The sequence below is a fragment of the Homalodisca vitripennis genome, chromosome X, assembly GCF_021130785.1.
Source record: "Homalodisca vitripennis isolate AUS2020 chromosome X, UT_GWSS_2.1, whole genome shotgun sequence".
In the NCBI taxonomy this organism is placed as follows: domain Eukaryota; kingdom Metazoa; phylum Arthropoda; class Insecta; order Hemiptera; family Cicadellidae; genus Homalodisca; species Homalodisca vitripennis.
In genome coordinates this window covers 13363464-13386040 of record NC_060215.1, presented here as the reverse complement: position 1 = coordinate 13386040, position 22577 = coordinate 13363464, and the positions used below count along the sequence as shown (strand labels likewise).

Here is a 22577-nt window from a genome sequence, read left to right as displayed (position 1 = left end):
TCTAGGTTAGTTATTACAAACCCAGCTGATACAATGTGCTCAGAACAAAATTGTTCAGATCTAGGTGTTTAAAGTTGAGGTTCAGATTTTAAAAATACTGAAATGCCACCATGTTTATGCTGGGAATAAAAATACGCTGCTGCCATTTTCAGATGGCCAATATTACGGTAAAAATCACTATTAGTATTTATTAAGTAGTGATCAGATACACACAAAATATAACGACGTAAAATTGAAAGTACATTACATTATGTTCTAATGCATTGCATGTTGACACAAGCCATAATTTCAACCCTAGGGCGACATTATCCTCAACTTAGGAAAATCACTTTGCTCCAGTTGGAATTGTCTTAAATCAGCACTGCCGTTACGAGTGTTCGATATATTTACGTTACGGCTATTTACAATCGGTTGTTGTTCTTTCGAGTGCTCGGATACTCCATTCCTTTATTCTACAAACCTGTACTACTCAATTTTGGGAAGCTAGGAACAACACTATTAGGGACATTTACATTTTTACTAATGTTATCTAGTCTTTTGTTAGTTGCAAGATTGTTATTTACAATGGCTTTTACAATTTTCACAATATTACCTACCATTACAGGGTTTTCTATAGTCTTCTGCTCCATTGACTTGTTTCCGCATGATTTCTAGGTTGGGTTGTGTTATCACTGCATACCACACAAATCCATCCACGTCGCCCAGTTCCTTTATCTTCTTGTACTCTTTGCTATTTATATTAACACACTTAATATGGTGCAATTTATCACAAAAAGCATCACACTGCAAACCTTCTTCAGCATCTTCAACAATTGTTTTACACTTGGGACAGATTGAATTGTCTTCACCGCCCACCATCTTTCCACAATAGAGAGCCGCCACGCTTGTGGCCACAAGATTTTAGATGGCGTAAATAATTGGTTGCGTCTTGCAACGTAAAAAAGCTCTGAAAAACTCGGAGACGGACTCCGAGGACTTAGACGGCAAGAAGCTCAAATCACTCCCGACCTGCGATACTAAACATGAAAATGAATTTTGTCATATTCCTGGAGTTGTATGGGCATTGTTTGTAGCCATTATTTTTCAAATCATGAAGTCATACTTAAAGAAATCTAAAAATACTACCACCTAAATTAATTTAAATGTATCATAATCTACAACACATTCTTCCACAATATTATTGGATAATTTATAAAGACATAGCCTTCAAATTGCTTGCAAACACTCAATAATCAAATCAAAATCACATTTATACCCACAAATTACCGAAAATGCAGAAGTAAATATTTTATATTGAAAAAATGTACCATTTAGCTATCAATATACAAGTAGTACAATTGAAAATACTTAATATTAAATCATTTAATGCTAAAATATATATCAAACCCTTTTATTACAAAGAAATGTATCCGTATATCGAAATAAATAGAGAAATTAAAATTTGAAAATATACACCTCGTGAAAATAGCATTTTTTTTTAATTACCATTAATTTGCAACCTAATTTCTGTATAATTAAAATACATGGGAAAAGAGCCTACACATGCCTTAATGGCCTTTGCGTAGACTCGAGTTGAAAATTGTAGGATTAGGATTATTATCTTGAGCAGTGTGTAGATTAGTTTTGTAAAATTTTAGTTGAAAGAAGTAAATTGAATAATTAGAATAAATTATGGATGTAAAATAAGAACTCGGATAGTTGGAAATATTGTAGAGAAAATGAACTAATCAAATAAAAAAAATAATGAGTAAGCATTAATTAATAAATATAGGATTATTTCTTAGTGAAAACTTATTTTTATATCTTTAGTTTTGGAGAGGAGAGGGGACAATGCCGTCAGTCAGTTGTCAGTTATTTTATGTACGTCTGTAGTGAAAAAGATGATAAGTGACTCGGCCTCCTCATTGCGGATAAGAATCAATAACTCCTTGACTTTTTTCTTAAAAATCTTATGACAGGGAGAATCAAACAGCTTAAAATTTCTCAAACAATTAGAATAATATGTGCTAGATAAAAACTGTTTGTTATCGCAAATGATTTGTGTTGGTGAATAGCAATAATTCCGACTATATTTGCATTTCTTGTGTTATAAAAATGTGGGACTATAAAAAAATTTAGCTGAAATGTTTTAAAATATGAATAAATAAAACTTTAATAAAATTTTTTAATTGGCACAATTCCAGTTTCTTCAAGGACGTAGCGAGGGGTCCAAGGTGTCCGGACCTCAATTGTTCCAATTACTTTTTTAGTAAACGATTATTATTTAAATAATTCAATATTACTTCTGAAATATGGCTATCACAAAAGAAACGGGTCAAGGATATTTAACGTATAAAATGGGGCCTTGCTCTCAATCCACTACGGGAAAATATCAGTTGTCTAGCACCAACAAATTTTTCTTGGCTACTTTCCTGAGTTTCTTGAAACAATTAATCAGAGGCATGTATTCTACTATCTTATTTACTCGTATCTTAGTATTTGCAAATTTACATTTTATAATATGAAGTGCAAATACCAACACAAAAATTATTGTTGTAGTTTTGAATACAACTACTAAGAGTGTCATTCAAATGAGTAACGAGACAAATTATTGCTGCTCAAAAAACGGCTTATTCAGTCAGTACAAAACTATTGTTACTTTTCAACATAGTCCCCAGCAACACTTATACCCTTGTCCCATTTTTCTGCTAATTTGTAATTCCCTTTGGCATAAAATTCTTTGGGTTGTTCTCGAATACACTTTTGAACCTGTTTTTGACCTCTTCATTTGATTGAAAATGATTCCCTCGTAGACCTTCTTTAAGGCATCCAAAGTCTGATGGTGAGAGGTCAGGGCTGTACAGGGGATGTGGAAGGAGGTCCCATCCCAGGTTCTGAAGGTTTTCTTTCGTCAGCTGTGCCGTATTTGGACGAGCGTTGTTATGAAGCAAAATCACGCATTCAGCCAAGAACCCACTGCGTTTTCTAGTTTTTCAGCATGTCACTTTAGCACTGGCAGTTGATTGTTTTTTGCCTTCAAGAATCATAGAAAATTGTTTCCTGAAAATCCCAGAATACTGTAAACATGATGGATGGGTCCTGAATTATTTTCGAGTGGGAGAAGTCGTATGCTCTAAGGCTCTATCATTTGACTTTGGTTTATAGTGATGGATCCATGTTTCATCACACGTAGAAGAGTTGGGTGTGATATATGCTGCACCAAATTATATATTTCGTCCAGGAAGTCTGGTTGTAACGAAAAGATGCACGCCATTGGCAACAAAAGAGTTGACTTCATAGGAGATAAGATCAGAATGAATAGCTATCAAACCTCCTTCTCCCGACATCTTCCTACTAGTAAGATTTGATCTGTCTCTCCTGAATACAGAATAGTTGTACATACCTAATTCTTCTGTAGAAAATTTATTGATACATTTGTTTCCGTTAACAGTAATATTTTATGAAGACTGATATTTACTGATTTCATTAATTAATAGAGCTTAGTTCTAAAGTTGTTAACATTCTGATGTAGAACACTTCTCGGTGCATTGTCATTTATTCGTTTTTTGAGTTTATAGCCATTATTGTGGGTATTCCGTTCCTCCAATTCCTCCTTAATATCGTTTAGATTCCACCGTTTCCTGGGAGTATCTCTAGATACACTAATACACAGAAGGATACTCAGGCTTATGAAACCATATGTCGATTGAAAAGCTCAAAAATCTGTCGAACCTCGGCCTCACTGTAAGGACTAGTCTTCATAGGCCTTGGTCTGCTTCCCGATTCTCAGTACTATACTTTAGCAGAAGTAGATACTTAGCAATCTTTTATCTTAGCATAGGAAAGAGAAAGGAAGATTGCAACTTTCAATAGTGATAATAAAATTGATCTTCTATGTCCTGTTTACGTAGTACTAGCAAGCTTCTCTGTGTTTTGTAAATCGTTTGAGATCTGTCAAGCAGTGTCGTCGTCGTCAATAGATTATACTGATCCTCAGTAATTTGATGGACGTCATTGTCATATTTACCACTGTTGTTTGGAATATTGTAGTGTTTGTTTTCTAGTTTTCGTGATATTGTAAATGGAATGTATTTAAATCAATCTAAATATGACGATTCTTTCTAAGAAAAAATCAATTCAAGGAAAATCAGAAGTAGAATCCTCTGAAGCTACACCTCACCACAATGGATCTCACACTCATGGGATTAGCCTAGGTTCTCTTCCAAACCATTCACAGGTACGTTTATTTCTAGCGTATTTTCATTGTATGACATTCTTTAAATATCGTTCATTTGGTTAATTGAAGTGCTTTAGCCTATTATGCAGCTTAATTTAGTGTAGATCATTTACTATTCACTTCCAGGATTATATCTCAATAAAAGGTTCATTTAGGTTCATGACAACCTAGGCTGCCTTTAGTATTTCACACAGATTCTTTTCTATCACAAATTACAATGAACTATATTTATTTTTCATTTAATAGAGCTTTGAGTGATTTTTCAGTATTAGCAAGATCTAGTTGACATCAACATTGCTGTGTCATGTTTTTACTGACTTTGATTTTCTCTTCTCTTATAGTAGTATTTAATAAATTTTATATAGCCTAACTATATTAGTCTCAAAATCCCAATTTTTGAAATGTCATGGGTGCTTAAAGTGCCAATGTTAATAGAATCGGACTGGTGGTGGCTAAAGTAGGCTACCAGTCCGCCCTACATATTTACTTTGGGGTAGGGTACGACAAGCGGACCCGGTCTTTTATATCGAAGAATGTAATCATTGATACCTAATATTCGCAACTCAAATCCTAGACTATCAATCGATATAAAGTATCTATAGTTCCCAATAACAATCATATATGTTAAATTAATGGATCTAATATTTACAGTGATGAAACAAATTATTATAACCAAAATTAGGAAAACTGAAGACGGCCATATTGGCTCCTCTCACAGTTACAGTTGTTTCTTTCCCACAAATTTTACATAATGGGTTTTTCCGCACGAGTCCAACATGTTGAAGTCATGAAAAACATGTCTTATTATCTTCCAAAGCAATGTCGTTTAGTTTTCTAAAATTGACTGTCATTTGTTACTTATATAAAATTGAAATGTTACCTTACTGACATGTATTATTTTATAGTGTTTACAGCTGCTGATATAGATTATTTAAGTTAATTGTTCAAAATAATTAATCAGTATCGATTGATTGTATCGATGGTTATGATTAAGTAATATCGTTTGCCAATTTCGATATAAAAAACTGGGTCCGCTTATCGTACCCTACCCTTACTTTGGTCTATCCACTTCACATTGTTGTCGAATTTTGGATTGAAAAATGGTTAAGGAGTAATTAAATATGAAAGCAACAGAAAAAATGTTTGAAAAGCCATAGGCTAACAGTTTTGACTCTTACCACGCGTATTACGGGAAATCTCGTGTGGTGACAATGACTTCACGTGTATTACGGTAAATCTCGTAATCAAAGTCTTTATTTTTTGTCGTGAACTATAGTTCGTAAAACTGCAGATAAAATGGGGTAGAACGTTGACCGAAGCTCAGACAACGACTGTGCTCCATTTCGTGCTGAACGCTATTCTGATCTGCAGACTAGCGTGTCTCACGGGATTTCCCGCGTGGTGAGGGCGACTGTGATGTTCACGAGACCTGCACGTAAGCTTGTTCCTGTGTTGAGTTGCGTGTTTTACGTTATTTCTGAAAACTTTTCAGTTATATTATTTCAACAATTGTGACTTCAATCTGAAACACTTCATGCCTCGAGGTGTTTCATTTTGTAATTGGCAAATTCCATGTTTTGTATTGTTATTCATTTTAATCTGTACAAAATACATGTCTTTAAAAATTCCATTTTTATGTTTTTTCTTCCTATATTAAAAAAACCTCAGAAATATTAAATAAAATAGAACTTTAAACAAATTAAAAATTTATTTTTTATGCTAATACCACGCAAAGGGAAAATATAGGAATTTCTATTTAACGCTCTAAGGGTTAAAAATCCTCATTAAAAGTAGCCATCCTGAGCTATTACTAGATCAATTAAAATTTGTTTTATAGCCTATTTTAAAATTAGCCTTCTAGTACTACTAGTTAAGGAAGTAACAAAACTAGATGTTGCAAACATGAATTGATTCCGCAGCATAATTTGCCGGACTACCCGAAGGTTAGTTTATCCTAAGACCAGTTTACTGTCCTATACGAGAGTAATTTTTATAATATTTAACTCCAGTTCACATTCATGTTGGAGCAGCTTTTGGAATATAACGCAGTCAAAGAATTGAATCCTGCAATCTGGAGTCATGTTTGTTTGAAAAGTTCTCAAAAATTCGGCAACATAGAAGCACAATATAAACTCTACACCGTTTTAATATCAGAGACACCTAGACTACAAAATATAATAATATAGTGCAATATGGGTGAAGAGGCATTCTCATTATCCCATCAGGTGCACAATTCCCTTTCACCTAAGTTACAATAAATTTTGTAGTCTAGGTGTCTCTGGTGTTGAAACGATGTAAAGAATTCATTTTGAGCTTCTTTGTCACCGACTTTATAGCAGATTTGAATGCTTCTGCCATGACGTGTAAGTCTTATGCTCCTACAGACATGGAGGCTTGTGGTGGCAAGTAAGTCCTGCCAATTGTGGCCACGCCACTGAGTATTGTCCGATTAATAGTGTTGGCCACAAATGTCCAAGCCAATTGGCTGCCAAAACTGTCCGTGTCTGGAAGGGCCTTGACCCATTTGGGAAAACACACTCTCATGAAAGATGAGCAGACTCGGACTGAATGCCAAGTGACAGGCCGGTCACCACTCTTTATCGTTGTGGACCGTTCTAGTCCTGAAAATATCTGCCAGGTATTGTGATGGTCTTTATTATTATTAGTTCCTGTACTCAGAGGATATTAATTTAGTTTTGTTACTGGCAGCATCGAATTGACCACTTGTTTGTTTGAACACTGTCATTGTTTTTTATTTTAAGCTACGACATGCAAGGTTAGGTACGTTGTTTTTTTTTTTAGTTGTGAGTTGATTGAAATGGAATTATAAAAACTGTGAGATTCTGACGTTGCTTTGTTATTAGACAGTGATTACGACTGCAATTCTAATATCAGTGATATTGATGAAGGTGTGGAAGATGTAACTATTTCCTGTGCTTAAAGACCGGCAGCCGATTCATGAGCTTTGTGTGAGGTTGAAGAACTTGAATGTCAAGATAAAGGTTATTTGGATTATTTTCCAGTAGATGATGATTTACATTTTATTCCTGCCTCAGATGATGAAGTATGTATGCTACTCACTGTTTTATTATTAATACACATTTAACTATTAAAACAGTATTAGGCCATTAAACTTTCGATGTAAAAGACAATGTTCATAATACCATTCAGACTAGGTTTGAACATATTGCTGGTTGATCTAAGGAAGCCTTACCTCATCGGAATACAAAAATAGTTATTGAGCAGAGTGATTCAGGAAATAAAAGAATAAAGACCAAATTTTCAGTCAGTGATTGGCTTTGGAAATATGAACCAAATGGGTCTAAACAAATTAACAGCTTATTAAGAAACATTACGCAGCTTATGAGAGGATCCTTCTGAATTTGATTGTTTTATGCTGCAGTTTGTTGGAGATGAGTTTTGGCAAATGATTTGTATGAAAACTAATGAATATTAAAAAAAAGTATATCAACGCTCCAGGGAGGAAACAACAGGAGTTTGATTCAGAATAGTCTGGTGTAACTATATGAGTTGAAGGCCTAGTGTTCCTTGTATAATATAAATAAATATTGGTCTTTTAAAAAAGTTATAGAAACACACGTCTATTCTGAAACATATCTCATGAGAGATGTAGGTCAATCTCTATATTTTGTCTTTGAAGAAATTGAAATCATCTCCACACCTGATAAGCTAATTAAAATTAGGCATGTTTCAGGTACTTGGAAACTAATTTTTCACATGATAGAATGTTAAAAAGCGTAGTTGTTGATGAAATGCTGCTGAAAATGAGGGCAAGACAGTTTAACCCCAAAAAGGACTAGGTTTGGAGTGAAGTTTTATAAAATATGTGAATTATCATCAGTTTAATGTGCTGTTTTTTAATTTAATGTTGGGAAGAACTGGTAATTTGATGGCAAGTGAAGCTGTAGTCCCTGACATCTTATGCATAGGTTTGTTTTAATGGTCACATATGTACTTAAATAATTGGTATTCCTCACCTTTATTTAACCCAAAATTATTGGAAAAAAATGGTCATGCAGTAGGAACTGTCGTGATAAACAAGAATTGTATGCCTCAGGCCTTTAAAGAGCATAAGGTAAAAAAAGTGAAGCCATTAAATGGTCTGGACAGGTTATCATTGCTATAAAATGATTTGACCGAAAAGATGTACACATATTGTGAACAGTACACAAAGATATTGGGATGAATATTTCCAAAACAGTTTAAAAAGGCAACACGAAAAAAAAGATGTAATAAACCCTTGTGTGTGATAAAGTATAAAAAGGGCATGATGTTTGGTGTAGATCGACTAGATCAGGTTTATGTCCTTTTCCAATCAGTATTTATCAATGATACACATTTTATCAATATGGCAGATACCATTCAATGTACAAACTCTGTCCTTTTATCAATAAAGTTGTTTTCAATTTAATTTTACTGACCTAAGATTGAATCTTGTTCAGCAGCCTTGGTATCAGAAACGTTGCCAAATCGCACAACAGTGGGGTCATTTACCAGTGCAGATACCTTCCACACCATGCAAACAGTTCCTAACCAGGGTGTAAAGTGTAATGATGTGACGAGTCGAGTACTTATACTCAGTCAACTCAAGTGACATTTGTTTCTGCTCAAGTCGAGTTGACTTTTACGTCGTATTCTATTTACTGTCCTAAACTGAAGGGATCCCGAGCTCTGACAACTCGGTACAAACTCGTCCGACTTGTTCGGAACTTTTAGTGTGATTCAACTCTCTTTAGAATTAGTCATTCTTATCATTACTAATAAGTGTCGTTAAGTTTTGAAATTGACCTGTAGTCACTTGTATTTTGTAGTACCTATATGTTATACGTATTTCATGGGAATTACATTCAAGTGTGAACCTGGAGTGTTTTTAATTAATGTTTACAAACTCTTATATCATTATGCCAAATAAAATGCTAACTCGAATAAATTGTTGTAGCAAACGGAATATAAAATAAAGTAATGCAGTAATATTGCGAGTCAGGTCCGTATTTACTCGTATTTAACAGGTCAGCAAATTGACAAGAGTAGGATGAATACGTGTCGGCTGGAGATCCGCAAATGTGAATAGTGAATCTAAGTTGGCTGACCAAACATGCCAGAATGAGTCAGCTGACTCGAGTAGGTAAGGTATTCGAATACGAGTTACTCTAGTTGAAAGAGTATTCGACTAGGGACATTACTAATAAAGTGTGCACCTCCCATAACAAAAGAGCTGAGACTCGATGGTTGTGTGAACAATGCAATATTCCCCTACACCTTAAAAAGTGTTTCAAGGCTTTTCACACAAAGGTAGAATACTAGAAAGAGACAAAAGTGTGTATAATGTAAATATTGTTTTTTGTTGTTATTATTTTAAAGTACGTGGTATATAATGAATCTAAAACAGAAAAATATCCTAGGAAACAAGAAAATTGAATAAAAATTCTAGCAAAAAAAGACTACTGGTAATATTTTCCATTTTGTTTTTCAGGCTGTATTATTTCAGATATGTGCATAACAATTTTTATTTATGCAAAAATTTTGACATATTTTGGTTTACGTGTACATTAAAGTTAGTTAGAAAGTAATTACAAATACTAAAAAACATTCTTTACAAAAAAACATATATAGGGTGTTTCAGATCATCCGGCCGCAAAACTCCTGTGGTTGAACCGTTTGCTATGACTTTTGAAATTGTTTGAGTTTCTTATTTTTATTATGGTATTCAGTATTTTAAATTTGCGAGTGTCAATTTTTCTGTGGAAAAAGTACCAGATAAGCTTTCAAACGGTGTGTCGTTTGACCATTTTTGCAAGTTTTTCTTACAGCACCAAAATTTGAAAAACTGCAGCCCTCTGCCCAAAAAATGTAAAAGAGAGCACAGTTTTTATGTCACATAAAATTAAATGTAATTAAAAAGAAATCTTTTTAGCTTATTTATTGTATGTATTGAATTTATTGCTCAAATAATATATTAACTCACATTCTATGATTTAAAAAGGTCAGTAAACAAACAATGCGTGCTCAGCAACAGTCTGTCACAAGTGAGATTACCCAGCAGCTTTAATGCGCGCACAGGCGTTCAAAACCAGCAAAAACTAATGTGACTGGCGACAGCTGTTCTGTTGCGTCACACTCCATCATCACAATGGAAGACTAAACAATCACCCATTCTGATGAAATTTCGAAGAACTAAAATGAATATAATGCGTTGTTACAAGATTTGCGTGTTTTTGGGAAATTACGATCAGCTGTATATACTGCTTACTGTAGTAAAATTCTTTATATAGCATGTCAGGTAAAAGTAAAGTAAAAATGTCCTATTTTACCAGGCGAAGTTAAGGCTAAGAAGTCCTTTCTAGCACTTATCTGGGGACCAACGGCTTAAAGGTGACTTCCGAACCACCACCAATGGCCGAGCCTGGGTCAGCGGGCTGCTTGTAAAGATAGGATCGCTCAGCGGTCACCCACCCAAGCAGCAGCCACGCTCGACATTACTTGATCTGGGTATCTTGCGATAACCATTGTACCCGCATCATTGGCAGTGTAGATTACATTGTCTACTCGTTAGGACTGCCTATACAGTGCCGGGCCCCACTACACTGTTAGAATCCGGACCCCCTTATAAACAAAAATTATTACTTAAAATAATTAAATACTTAACTATTAATAATTAATCATCAATACTCAGATAAGTGATCTAAAACTATAGTAATTCCTTCCCTAATTACACAGAAAATATTTGTAATTGTTCAAGTTAATTATCCAAAGAGGTCAAAAATTAGTAATACAGCTCTTTAACACTGCAACTTATGAATAAAACGTCTTGAAAATTACCAGACCTACCTAAGTTATTAAAAACCTTCATGTCAATACTTTTTAACTCCAGTGGTATTTTAAATTTCCTAACTTTTGCTTATGCAAATGTTTCTATAACAAATGAATAGTACATGCTAATTCATGTTCGATTGGTAACAAAATAAGATGACTTCATTTCTCTTGCACCTGAAGTGGACATTTAACAGTCCTTTATTGAATAAAGTTTGTTAAACCTTTACACCCTTAAAGTTTCCCAAATTTAACACTCACAAAGGTACAAAACAGCCTTGAAACAACATAAACCTTTGGTAAAACACTTTGAAATTTCAAATCATAAATTTCGGTACTTTGATATTATTTGGAGGCTACTATTTTTGGAAGAGTTTTCTTACCAGGGACCTAAAAAAACTATATTATTAGAAAGAACTTTATTTGACTTCCTGTGAAAATTACACATTATTATAACGATCAGTTCTTGTTTTCTGCCTTCCAAAAGAAGCAATATTGTTGAGAAGGAGACCAGTCTGTCCCCATCTACTATTTTTTATTAGCCTATATAAGTAGGTAAATACATACATATGTATTATAGATATAAAAAGTTACACACAAGTACGTACACTAAAATAAATAAATAAAACAGTGTAGGCCTACACACACAAACAAGAAAAAATTAATTAAAAGTTCAGCTAGAGGGGTTGTCAAGGTTAAAAATATGGAGGAAGACATGACACTACAGCCGAGTTGAGTGTCGTGCATGGACTGGTTGGATTTTTGTGTACATGTACATGTCCCTGGTCAAGGCATTTTTGTTATCAGTTATGTCTTGCTCGAGTCAACTGCTTTGATCATATCCCTATTATTGAAGTCCTATCATAAATGGGATGATTCTTGGTGCTGATTCTTTCATTTAAAATATTGAGAAATAAGCATAAGTTTTATTAGACAATTTTATGGTTAGGGAACGCGGGTGAAATAAACTATAACAAAATTACTAGTTGTCATCAGATTGTATTTGTATTTAAAAAGAAATATTATGTAGTACTGTTACAGTGTGTTTACTAAAAATAGTTTAACATTGTAAAATATTTTTAGTAAAGGTATGCAAGCATTTATAAGAAACTCAAATTTAGAATTGTAGTAAAATACTATATTGTATATATGTTTTTTTGCAGATAAATGAGAGGAGCCGTGACGAGCGTCTCAATTCCCCTCACAGTTGGCCCCTGAGCAATGCCCGAGAGGAGAAGAGAGCCTCCCATGTGCCTGACTATGATACTCTCGAGAGTGGGCCCAGTCACAGCAAGCGAAGACACCGCGCTAGCCCACACAGGTTTGTCTATAACCACTCTAAATTCAAATGTTAACTAATTATTTATATTTTCTTATAGTAAACCATCTAATTAACTGAATCATTTGACCTCAAATGTAGCTTTAGATAATTTTTTCATAATAAAATGTGTTACTGAATAAAAAATCACGGATATTTTGTAATTGTTTACTTATAATTTTCTGTCAATCTTAGTAATATTATTGCCTAGAAATGTGATCTGAATATATTTTCTTCAATTGTAACAATTTTCCTTTTAGAAGTTTCTCTGTCTACAAGTCAAATTAATTTTAAAACAATTATTTACGCATCTACAAGAAAAAAGCATATTATCCTAAAAAGTTAAGTGCAAAATACGGAAAGTTGGTCAAAAGTTGATGAGAAGCCACTGGTTCTTGATGAAGATTTAAAGAGGGAGAGCTGGTTATTTGTTTAGGACCAAGAAAGAATAGCTGGTTTTTGGTCAAGGATCGAGGAGTAGGAGCTAATTCTTAATTAAAAATCAAGAAGATGCAATTCATTTTTTGTGAGGGTTGGTGGAGAATAGCTGTTCTATATCAGTGAAGAGCATCCAATTCTGATACTGCTTAGTTTGTAGCTTTTCTTGTGCTTTCTTATACTTCCATTGGGTGTGAGATTGGTGCTGTACATTTAATGAATAATTTGGCCACAATTCACTTATGAAAATCAGTTGGTTTTGTCAAAGAAAAGCATATAATTTTAGACAAATCAATTAAAATAAACAAATCCTTGATTATAAAACACAAAGTTGGGATCTTGTATGATCCCCTCTTGCGTCTACGTCTGTCTGCACACGTGTTTTATATGTATAATCTAAGTAAACAAGTTTTAACAATAATAAAGTAAACAAAATATCCACTGTCTCCCATAGTCCCTACTGGTTCCTTCACCTAGAACAATATACAGGTACATTCCATTTTGTTTTGTTATTGGGAGCACTAAATTGACCACCTGTTTGTTGGAATGTTTCTTCATTGTTTTTGTTAAATGCTGCTAAATGCGAGATTAGCTGTGTTGTTTGTTTTTGTTTAGTTGTGAAATTGATTGTAATGGGTGTTAAAAAAACTGCAGGATTCTGTTGGTGCTTTGTTATTAGACGGTAATTACAAGTGCAATTCTGATATCAGTGATTGATGGGGATGGAAGTGTAGAAGATATAATTATTTCCCATGCTCAAAAATCTTTTGCCGATTACTTTTATTAGACAGCAGAACATTCTGCCAGCCCCTCTGTCTCTGGGCAGAAGAGTGGGTGTGTGTGTGTGAGACACATTGCTGTAAACTGTCTTTGAGATGATTCACCCTCCCCCCCCCCCTTACCAACCTCGCTCATACCACCATTTCCAAAGTCTAACTAAAGTTTTGTACGTACTATTTATGTTTGTTATAAAACTAAAAATATTTTTACGATGGGAGTTGTGTTTTTGTAAATCTGTGTAGTATAATAAGTAAAAATAAAAAAATTGAAAGCATTTAGTCAAAAACTGTATTTTAAAGGTGAAAACTCTACTGAAGTTGACTGGCTTTTGACTTCACTGTAACAAAGATTTTCTTGCATCGTATTATAATAAAAACATGTATTAAAAAAATTTACAAAATCACTAATTATAGTACATTAAATAATTATTTATAGCAGAAATATAATTCTTATTTTTCTTATTCTTTTGTTTCTTTCTTTTTTGTTTTAAACTTATATCATTGTTGATATAAGTTTTATATAAAGAATAACAAGAATTGTTGTGTATGGTAAAAGATTTAGATTCAGTGTACAAAACATGTTACTGTTCTGATTAAATATAAGTTTCTAAAGTGGTTAAATTTTCGGCAACAAACACTCGGATGAGGAGCTGGTAACACAAACCATAAAGGATAGATAGTGAAATAAATTATACCTTGTGATGATCATTTGAATAAACTGAAAATGTAATGGAGGATAACAATTCAATTCATGATAAATGTAAGCTATAATTTTAATGGAACAAAAAAGTACTAAACAAATGTATATTATTGTGTTACTAAAAGCAAATATTGTTTGAACGTAATGTATTTAGAGTAGGCCTAAGACTAATATTTTTTTGGAATTTGTGTGTATAATATTAATAAAAATTAACCATTAACATTTCAGTTAGAGGTAGGCCTTATACCTCTTGAAGTAACAATTTTATTAGAGTTAGTTGTTTTATGTGGAAGGATTGCGATGGTAGCAGTGTTTTCTTTGACATTTCCCATCATTCAGAATTATATTAAAAAAAGTTGTTATTGAATTACCATCTTAACTTAATTCTTGAACGGGTGGTTAAAAAAATGAGGTATTGGTCATGTTATGGAGCTCTTAAAGTCATGATCTTGTCTATGTAATTTTGTAAAAATGATTTAAAATTGTAAATATCTCTCTCCCCCCTCCCTATCTCCCCCTCACTCTCCCCCCTCCCTCTCTCTCCCACCCTTCCTCCCTCTCCCTCTCTCTCCCTCCTCTCTTTCTCTTGCATACACACACATACAAACCATTTCAAATTGATTACAATCATAATAGTTGAAAAAATGGTTATATACTTTTACCCAAAAGTTACAGGAATATATTAAAAACTGTTGTAAAATATAGAATTAGAATAAACTTAACCCTTTTAACCCCAGCCATTAAATCAAGTGATGTGCCCAGAAATCCCAAGCCATTTTCAGACAAAATGTAAGGGTTTTGTAAAAAATTCATAACTTGGTTATTTTTTAAGATATTTAGGTAATTCTTTTTTTTGTTTTACTTCTTAATATATGTAGCTTACAGAAATATACAAATAAAATTATTATTTTGAAAGTACTTTTTTTTACATACATATACATATATAAAAAATAAATAAAAATGAAAAAAATTTAAAGTTTGATCATGGAAACCCATATAGATAAAAAAATATTTGACACAAAAATACCCATTTACTTTATGATATACTTAATCCTTAATAAAAGGAAACAAAAATTATAGGCCTACCTTATTTACAAGTGGAGTAACATCAATTTTTGTAAAGCCGTGTAAAGTTTTTTTTTTTGCCATTTCTGGGCAAGGCAATGTAACAAGACTTTCGAAATTCACATTATTTAAAATAAACATAAAACCAAAGTTATTTCTGACAAAATAACTAAAATTGTTCATAATCTAAATTTTAAAAAAGTTTTAAAACAATATTTACATCACTGCAAAGTGTTTTTTTAGCACTTGTGGTCACCAAAACAATTGGGGTGAATTCCTTTCTGGCAACGTACACAAAAAATACCTTGCTTTTTTTCTTTTAACCCCACACTAAGTACTTTGAATGCTACACACACAACAATTCCTTTCCATTCTTCCTGGTAGGTGTTGCAGTCCATAGTTTTGTATGTTGTCACCACCAGCTAATGGGTCGTCATGTCGCTGCTTACTGTCCATCCACTCTTTACCCAAAATCTTCTATTATACACACCATATATTGGAAGCGTGACATTGGTGGTCCAGAGCAGTTTTCTCTGTACAAAAATATATGTATTCAAAAACCATTCTAGCCATTATGTTGAATGTAGCTTTCTTCCAGTACTTCACTGTTCGCCTTTCGTCTAAATAATTGTAAAGCATCTGGTCATTCACATCTATGCCACCCATATATTTATTGTAGCTATCAACTACTTCAGGTATTTTGCTTGTCCAAATTACCAGTATGTCTCTTTTTTATTTTATCAACAGATTGGGCATGGCTTTTTGTTGACAATAATAGTACTGGATTTTTTTGTGTCTTCTTTTCTTTCATCCCAAGCAAAAGCAAATTCATTTTGGCGCATATATAACTTTTGCCCCACTTGGAATTTCTCCTTCATCTCCATAGGGATACCTTTCCTATTTTTACGCAGGGTTCCTGTGATGTAAGTGGCCTTACTATATAAATTACCTAGCAATAGGTATTGACGTGAAAAAATTATCCAACAAAAAGATGATAGCCTTTCCCAAGATAGTTTCCAAGTGTCAGCAATTTTTTTATAACAGTAAAAGCACAATCCCTGATCCTCACTTTTGTTAGTAGGCCTAGCAGACTCATTTTTACCTTTGTAACAAAAGAAACCTAGGCAGTATTTTGTGACACTGTCACATATCATCCATAATTTGATACCCCAGCGACTATGATGTTTATTGGGAAGGTATTGTAAAAATTTGAGAGCGACATCGAGTGCTAATAAACTTTCATCTATAGAGAGTTCACGATGTGGTGTGTAGTGTAACCTAAACAGTCTGTTGGCATGTTCAACTATTGGTACAAATTTACCACATGGATCGTAGTTTGGTTCTCCTGGTTTTACTCAAAGAGTTGTTGTCCGCAATATGGAAAAAATTGCAAAATAGCCTCGAAACGATTGCGACTAAACATTTTTTCCAAACCATGGAATGAATTGTGAGTCACTTCTATTCCAGTAGCTTTTTATAGTGGGCTTTTTAGTTAGGCCCATGTTTAGTAAAACAGCGATAAAGCCTTTCATTTCTCCATGTGTAATGTTGGTCCATTTACGGACTTTAGATTGAGGCGTATTATTTAGGCCAGCGTGAGACTGAAATATATTTTTTGGCATATTCATTTGTCATGTTAACAAAAATCGTCAACAAATGTACAGTAAAAGAAAATATTGAAGTACTCAACTGGCTTTGCATCACCTGGAGGGCAATGCTTAGGCCCAGGGTTTTCAAAATAGGGAAACTGAGTACTGCTTCCAGGATCATTTGATTTCATCAACCTTTTTCCCATAACAAATTTGGGTCTTGATCAGGTGGTGTACTAGGCCTACTTTGAGGCACATTATTGTTACAAATATTTGTTCTAGGCCTACCTCTAGGCCTTCCTGTAGAGTAGATCTCATTGCAACAGTAGGCCTACCAGATGATGTTCCTGGTTGAGCAACGTCCTCATCTGATGAATTTTCAAAGGGTTCAAAAGTTGGGTCTTCAACTATATCATCTAAATAAGTTACAGATAATTCACTATCACTTTCCTCTGCTAATTCCCCTTCTGATTCAGAAGAAATGTTTTCAAGATATCCATCACTCAAATCGTCGTCACTAATCACATCCACACCATTTGCAACTAGGTTATTAATTAGTGTATTTTCACTTACGGGAGACTTTGAACGATGTCCTTTTACTCATTTTTGAAATCAAACAAATAATAAACTCAACTTTAACTGCCGTAATTTACACTGCTTTAACCTAAAAGTGTGAAGAAAAACGGAATATTCACAACCACGTGATATACAGCTGTCTGCAACAAGCGTGAGCAGTCAGTCGGGACGAACTGCAATTGCTCAGTCACAGACTGACAAAATACGAAGTCAAATCATTACAAACTAATATATTTCGATGCAAAAATATCTTTGTGCACAAGTCTGTGAAATTTCAAAGCATTTGGTGAAATAGGTGGCCAGTAAAGTAATAAAAAGTGCACGTCCGTACTATACGGACGTCGGGAGTTGACGCCATTTTTAACGACGTCCGTATAGTACGGACGTCGGGGTTAAAAGGGTTAAGGGCTTAGGTTCAGATTTTGACATTGTCAAAAGTATATCTGATGGATTGTGATGGTACATATATTAACACTACGATGAGTGTGTTACCTGCAGTTCAAACTGCCTTGGGATCTAACAAGCCAGTTGCAGTGTAGCTGGTGCACAAAACTGTTATTAGTGGCTGATATGGCAATCTTGAGCAAATCTTGTCCTCAAGTGATGTTGATAGCATGAAAACTCTTATTATTGCCAGTTGCAGAGTAACTGGTGGACAAAACTATTATCTTTGATCAAATCTCATCGTTAACCCTCCGACTGATGACCGACAGCACAGACGTTCATCAATACTGCATGGGAACTGATAAAGACGGCAAAGCCGTCCGTCAACTTTCCGATTTTATTATGCGAACATAGTTTAAGTTATAAAGACATAACTTGCACCAGTCGAATCCTCTACTCATAAATACCAATTCATTTGATATAGTTTATATTTGTAATATTACTTATTGTCAGCTGATACGGACGGACAATGCAGCTGGTGACGCGTTGCACGGCCTTGACGTTCTTTGTTGGTACTGTTGCTAGGCTACTATTTAGTTTAGTTGTTTTTAATTGATTGTTGTGTTGTTAAATGGGCCATCATCGTTGTTCAAATCATACACGTGAACTATTGGATGATGAAAATATTAGTTCTGATGATGAAAGTGACATATCGGCAAATTAAGTGCTTGATGATATTGCTTTGTCAGATTTCTTGTCAAGTAGTCTGGATTATTATAAACCAGTGGAATGTGAGTTGGGTCGTGAAAATTGATAGTGACAGTGAAAATAATTCATCATTATTTGATATTCCTCTTGCCCAAAGAATTCATCAAACACAAATATGGATACGCGTACTGCCAAAAAAAGTAGTGCATACTTTATATTTTTATCAAACACTTTTTTGTATTGTAAATCTGTGTATATGTGTTATAATCTTTTTGTTCACTACAAAACTGTGTATATATTGTGTATTTACAGTGTCTTACTGTCTCAAGTCATATGATTACATAGTGAAATTTAGGGGGAAAAAATGTTACAATACACATTTTTCAATTTATGTATAAATGAAAAAACAATACTCTTATAAGTGCTTATTTTTATTATTTTAAAATTTTCTCTGGTTTCTTACAAAATAATTTATATATAACACTTATTATTTAGCATTTAGCACCTATTTTTAAAAAATATCTGAAAAATATGCTGCGCAAAGACAAACTAGTGAATCATTCTGGGAGTTTCTTATTATAAGTCTGAGGGTTAAACTGATGTTGATAGCATGAAAACTCTGTTATTGCCATTCTTGTACATGTCCATCCTTAAAGTGATGTTGATGGCATGAAAACTCTTAATTATTGCATATTTGCTCACTAAAATCTAACTTTACAGCATGGTATTACAGAGCTAATGAAATAGGTGTTTCTCAATGTTTATCGATGTAATTTTGTGTAGTTTGAAAGATAATCTCTGATATTAAGAATGCGGATTTTGTAATGTCTGATTAAATGGAATTATATGGCTTTTTTCAAACATTGTTATTAATCTAGCCCAGAAACATGCAGGTTTGTGGATATTGTGTACAAAATTAAATTATATTTATCTTTGTGGATACTTGATGAACTTTGGCCACGAAGATTTTACTGTTATGTTAAAGGTATGTTCTCCTGAACCAGAAATCTGGCGTCGCTGAGTTATGGGAAACATTGCTTGGTGGCAATCCCCATACAGTAGTTGTAGCTTACCATTTATGTCAATATTTAAGTGATATGGAATTAGTACATCCTTTGATCAATAATCAAAGTACTTTGATTATAATGAGTCCTTGGTACATCAAATATTAGTCTTAGTATCAGTATCTACATAGGTGGTTAGCCCGAGTACCCATATAGGTGGTTGTGAATTGGATATAGTGCATTGGGACTGATTTGGGTGCCATGTAAAATTGTTGATCTGTTTAATACAAGATATGGAATTGTTTTAAACTGTATTTTAAAAATAGTGCTCACAAAAAAGGAATTACGTCTATAATACAAAAGAAATATTGTTGATACTAATAATCCTGAGGTAGATACAGAGGAAGTGATAGAATTACTCAGTTTGGATTAAAATAAACCTCCTTATTGGCTAATTGAAAATAATGTTGGTATTTCCAGTCAGCCCAAGATAAAAACATATTAGTAATCATACTTATTAAATTAGATTAGATGTTAAAATCTACATTCCATATAGTTTATTTTGTAATATTTATTGTATTGAAAATTACGGTAAGTGGACTTGGAATTCTCTCCTCCCCCTTAGTAAATGACATTAAATTATAATACTTTTTGTTTTACTCGTTAATGATTTCTTGTAGAATATATATATATATATATATATATTATATATATATATAAACTGGCAATTAATCGATTTACTAAGCCTTCCTTTACCACACAATTTAGAGTTACATTTCAACATCATATAAAAATGTGAATATGATTGTAGTGATCATCAATAATCTTAATCTAAATAATAAAATAAGTTTAATTTTTATAGGCATTTCATGATAAACTTTCTTAAAAATAAAAGTCTAAACATTTTACAAACTTGTTAAAACTCCTAAACTTTTAGTAGAACAATAGGCTTTATAAGTTCTTCATTGTTCAGTTTCAGTTTCATTGTTTCATTGCAAAACCTCATTCGTTCAACCGTTCACACCACTCGCTCACATGTATCCCATAGGTACTACCAACCACCAGACCTACACGGTCCTCAACCAGTCCCCAACCATCGCCCCGAAGCGAGCTTGACTCTTGATATTTCTGATATTGTCAGGGAGTGAGTTCCATAAACAGAAAGCATAAACAGTGAATGACCTATTAAAAATTGATGAACAGTGAACGGTGGACAGGAATAGCAAGTAGAGAATCTCCCCAATGTGACGTGCGGGGGGGGGGGGTGTCCACTGATATCAGATATGAAACTAAAATTGTTGGGTGGGCAGGTAACTAGGAGACTTAACTTGATGACCAAGAGTGAGGATATAGTCCTCACGAAGCTGTAAAAGCTTCAGGGGAGATAATTGTTGGAAATAAACAGGAACGCGCTCAGAACGTCCGAGATTGACAATAAATCTTGTACAGTAGTTTTCAATTACCCCACTACAGTAGTACCCCAGTACACAGTAGTTTTAGAACAATTATTCCTCTGTAGCAAAGCATAATTTTTATTAACTGAATTTGAAAAACTTATCGAATATATTTCTGAATCAAAAATCATTCTAAAACCAAGATAGCTGTCCTGGTGCATCTATTCTTATTCTTAATGTATTAATAACAAGTTATTATTGTACCGAGGAAGTGAATTCAGAATTTTGTATCACATGGATTTAACCAGTTAGGCTATGTTAGGTATGGTAAGAGCACGTTAAGGTCCCATTACCTACTTAACCACCTACCATACATCACCTATGCCAGATATTTATTAACATTATGATGAATTTTAGAACTGTACTTATAATAAGTGTAACATAAGACCTGTACTGAGTTATTTTATGTACAAACAACAATTTAGAATAGTGTGACAAATCACAGATTTAGTACAATGTTGTGATGCAAGTAGGCAGGTGATGACAATGTCCAATGACAAATTAATAACAAAGTATAATTTGAAATTAATGAGTGCACTATATACAGGGTAACTTATTACATTTAAACACATAAAACCAATATTTAATACTTTTATTTTTGTTAGGCCTTTCGATAGCAAGGCTATCTTCGTCAGACACATCACAAAAGTTTTTTTTGCAAAGGAATTCAGGTTGATATAGGTTGCGAGGTGCAGAGTCAATCTGAGAGAAGCGTTTTTTTGTGTGTGAATATGTGTTGTGTCTGTGTGCATACATCCAGTAATGGTTAGAGTAGCAGAGTAGGGGCAGTAACAGAGGTCTATTAAACAGCTGAACAGACATTGCACATCTAGAGATAACGAACATATGGTCAATACTTGTCGAACTGATCTCAGCTGTATATTAAATCTGTTTAATTTTTATAAATGGCTAGTTTTATAACCTTTGGTTTTTTTATATGGGCAAGCAATGCTATGATAAGAGCCAGTATCAGTGTAAGCTGTGTTCAAATTCTGTCTGTGATCAAGACATTTTTATCATTACTATTAAGTTCATGTGGCATCATCCATTAAATTAATTTATTTGATAAAATACTCTCACAAGCCTGAGGCCTATTGAAAGTGGCCGAATAAGACTATAAGGGAAATCAATTTCCCTTTGCTACAATGTTTTGAAAATTCTTTAATGCTGCAATATACATATACAGGGTGTTCACAATAGGGTGTCACAAACTTCTGTGGCTAATAGTACTCATTTCAAACAAAAAATGTCACATAAACATAGGTTGAGAAATGTTTCATTTATCCGCTAGCCGCCATTTTGTATTTTTTATACAAATTATCTCCATAACTAGTTAAGCCAAAGAAACCAAATTTGGCACATAAGTTTGAATAGATAAGAATACTTTTTTTAATAATTGTGTTATTTTCTTCAATATTAACTATTAATATTATAAATAATAATTAACCTAATACATAATTACAAACTAGGTTAAAATAAACAAATCATACCAAAGCGTTGTGGCACGTCTAAGTC

General features: G+C 33.6%; 1 protein-coding gene across 1 annotated transcript in view; it reads left to right on the top strand.

The window, feature by feature from the left end:
* Positions 1-3947: 3947 nt before the first annotated feature.
* LOC124368697 (OTU domain-containing protein 5) overlaps positions 3948-22577 on the top strand; it is a 51218-nt gene continuing 32588 nt past the window's right edge. Inside the window, exons 1-2 of the mRNA XM_046825997.1 lie at positions 3948-4216; positions 12211-12368. Of these exons, the coding sequence (XP_046681953.1) occupies positions 4088-4216; positions 12211-12368 (287 nt within the window). The 5' untranslated portion in view covers positions 3948-4087. The remainder of the gene's footprint in view (positions 4217-12210; positions 12369-22577) is intronic.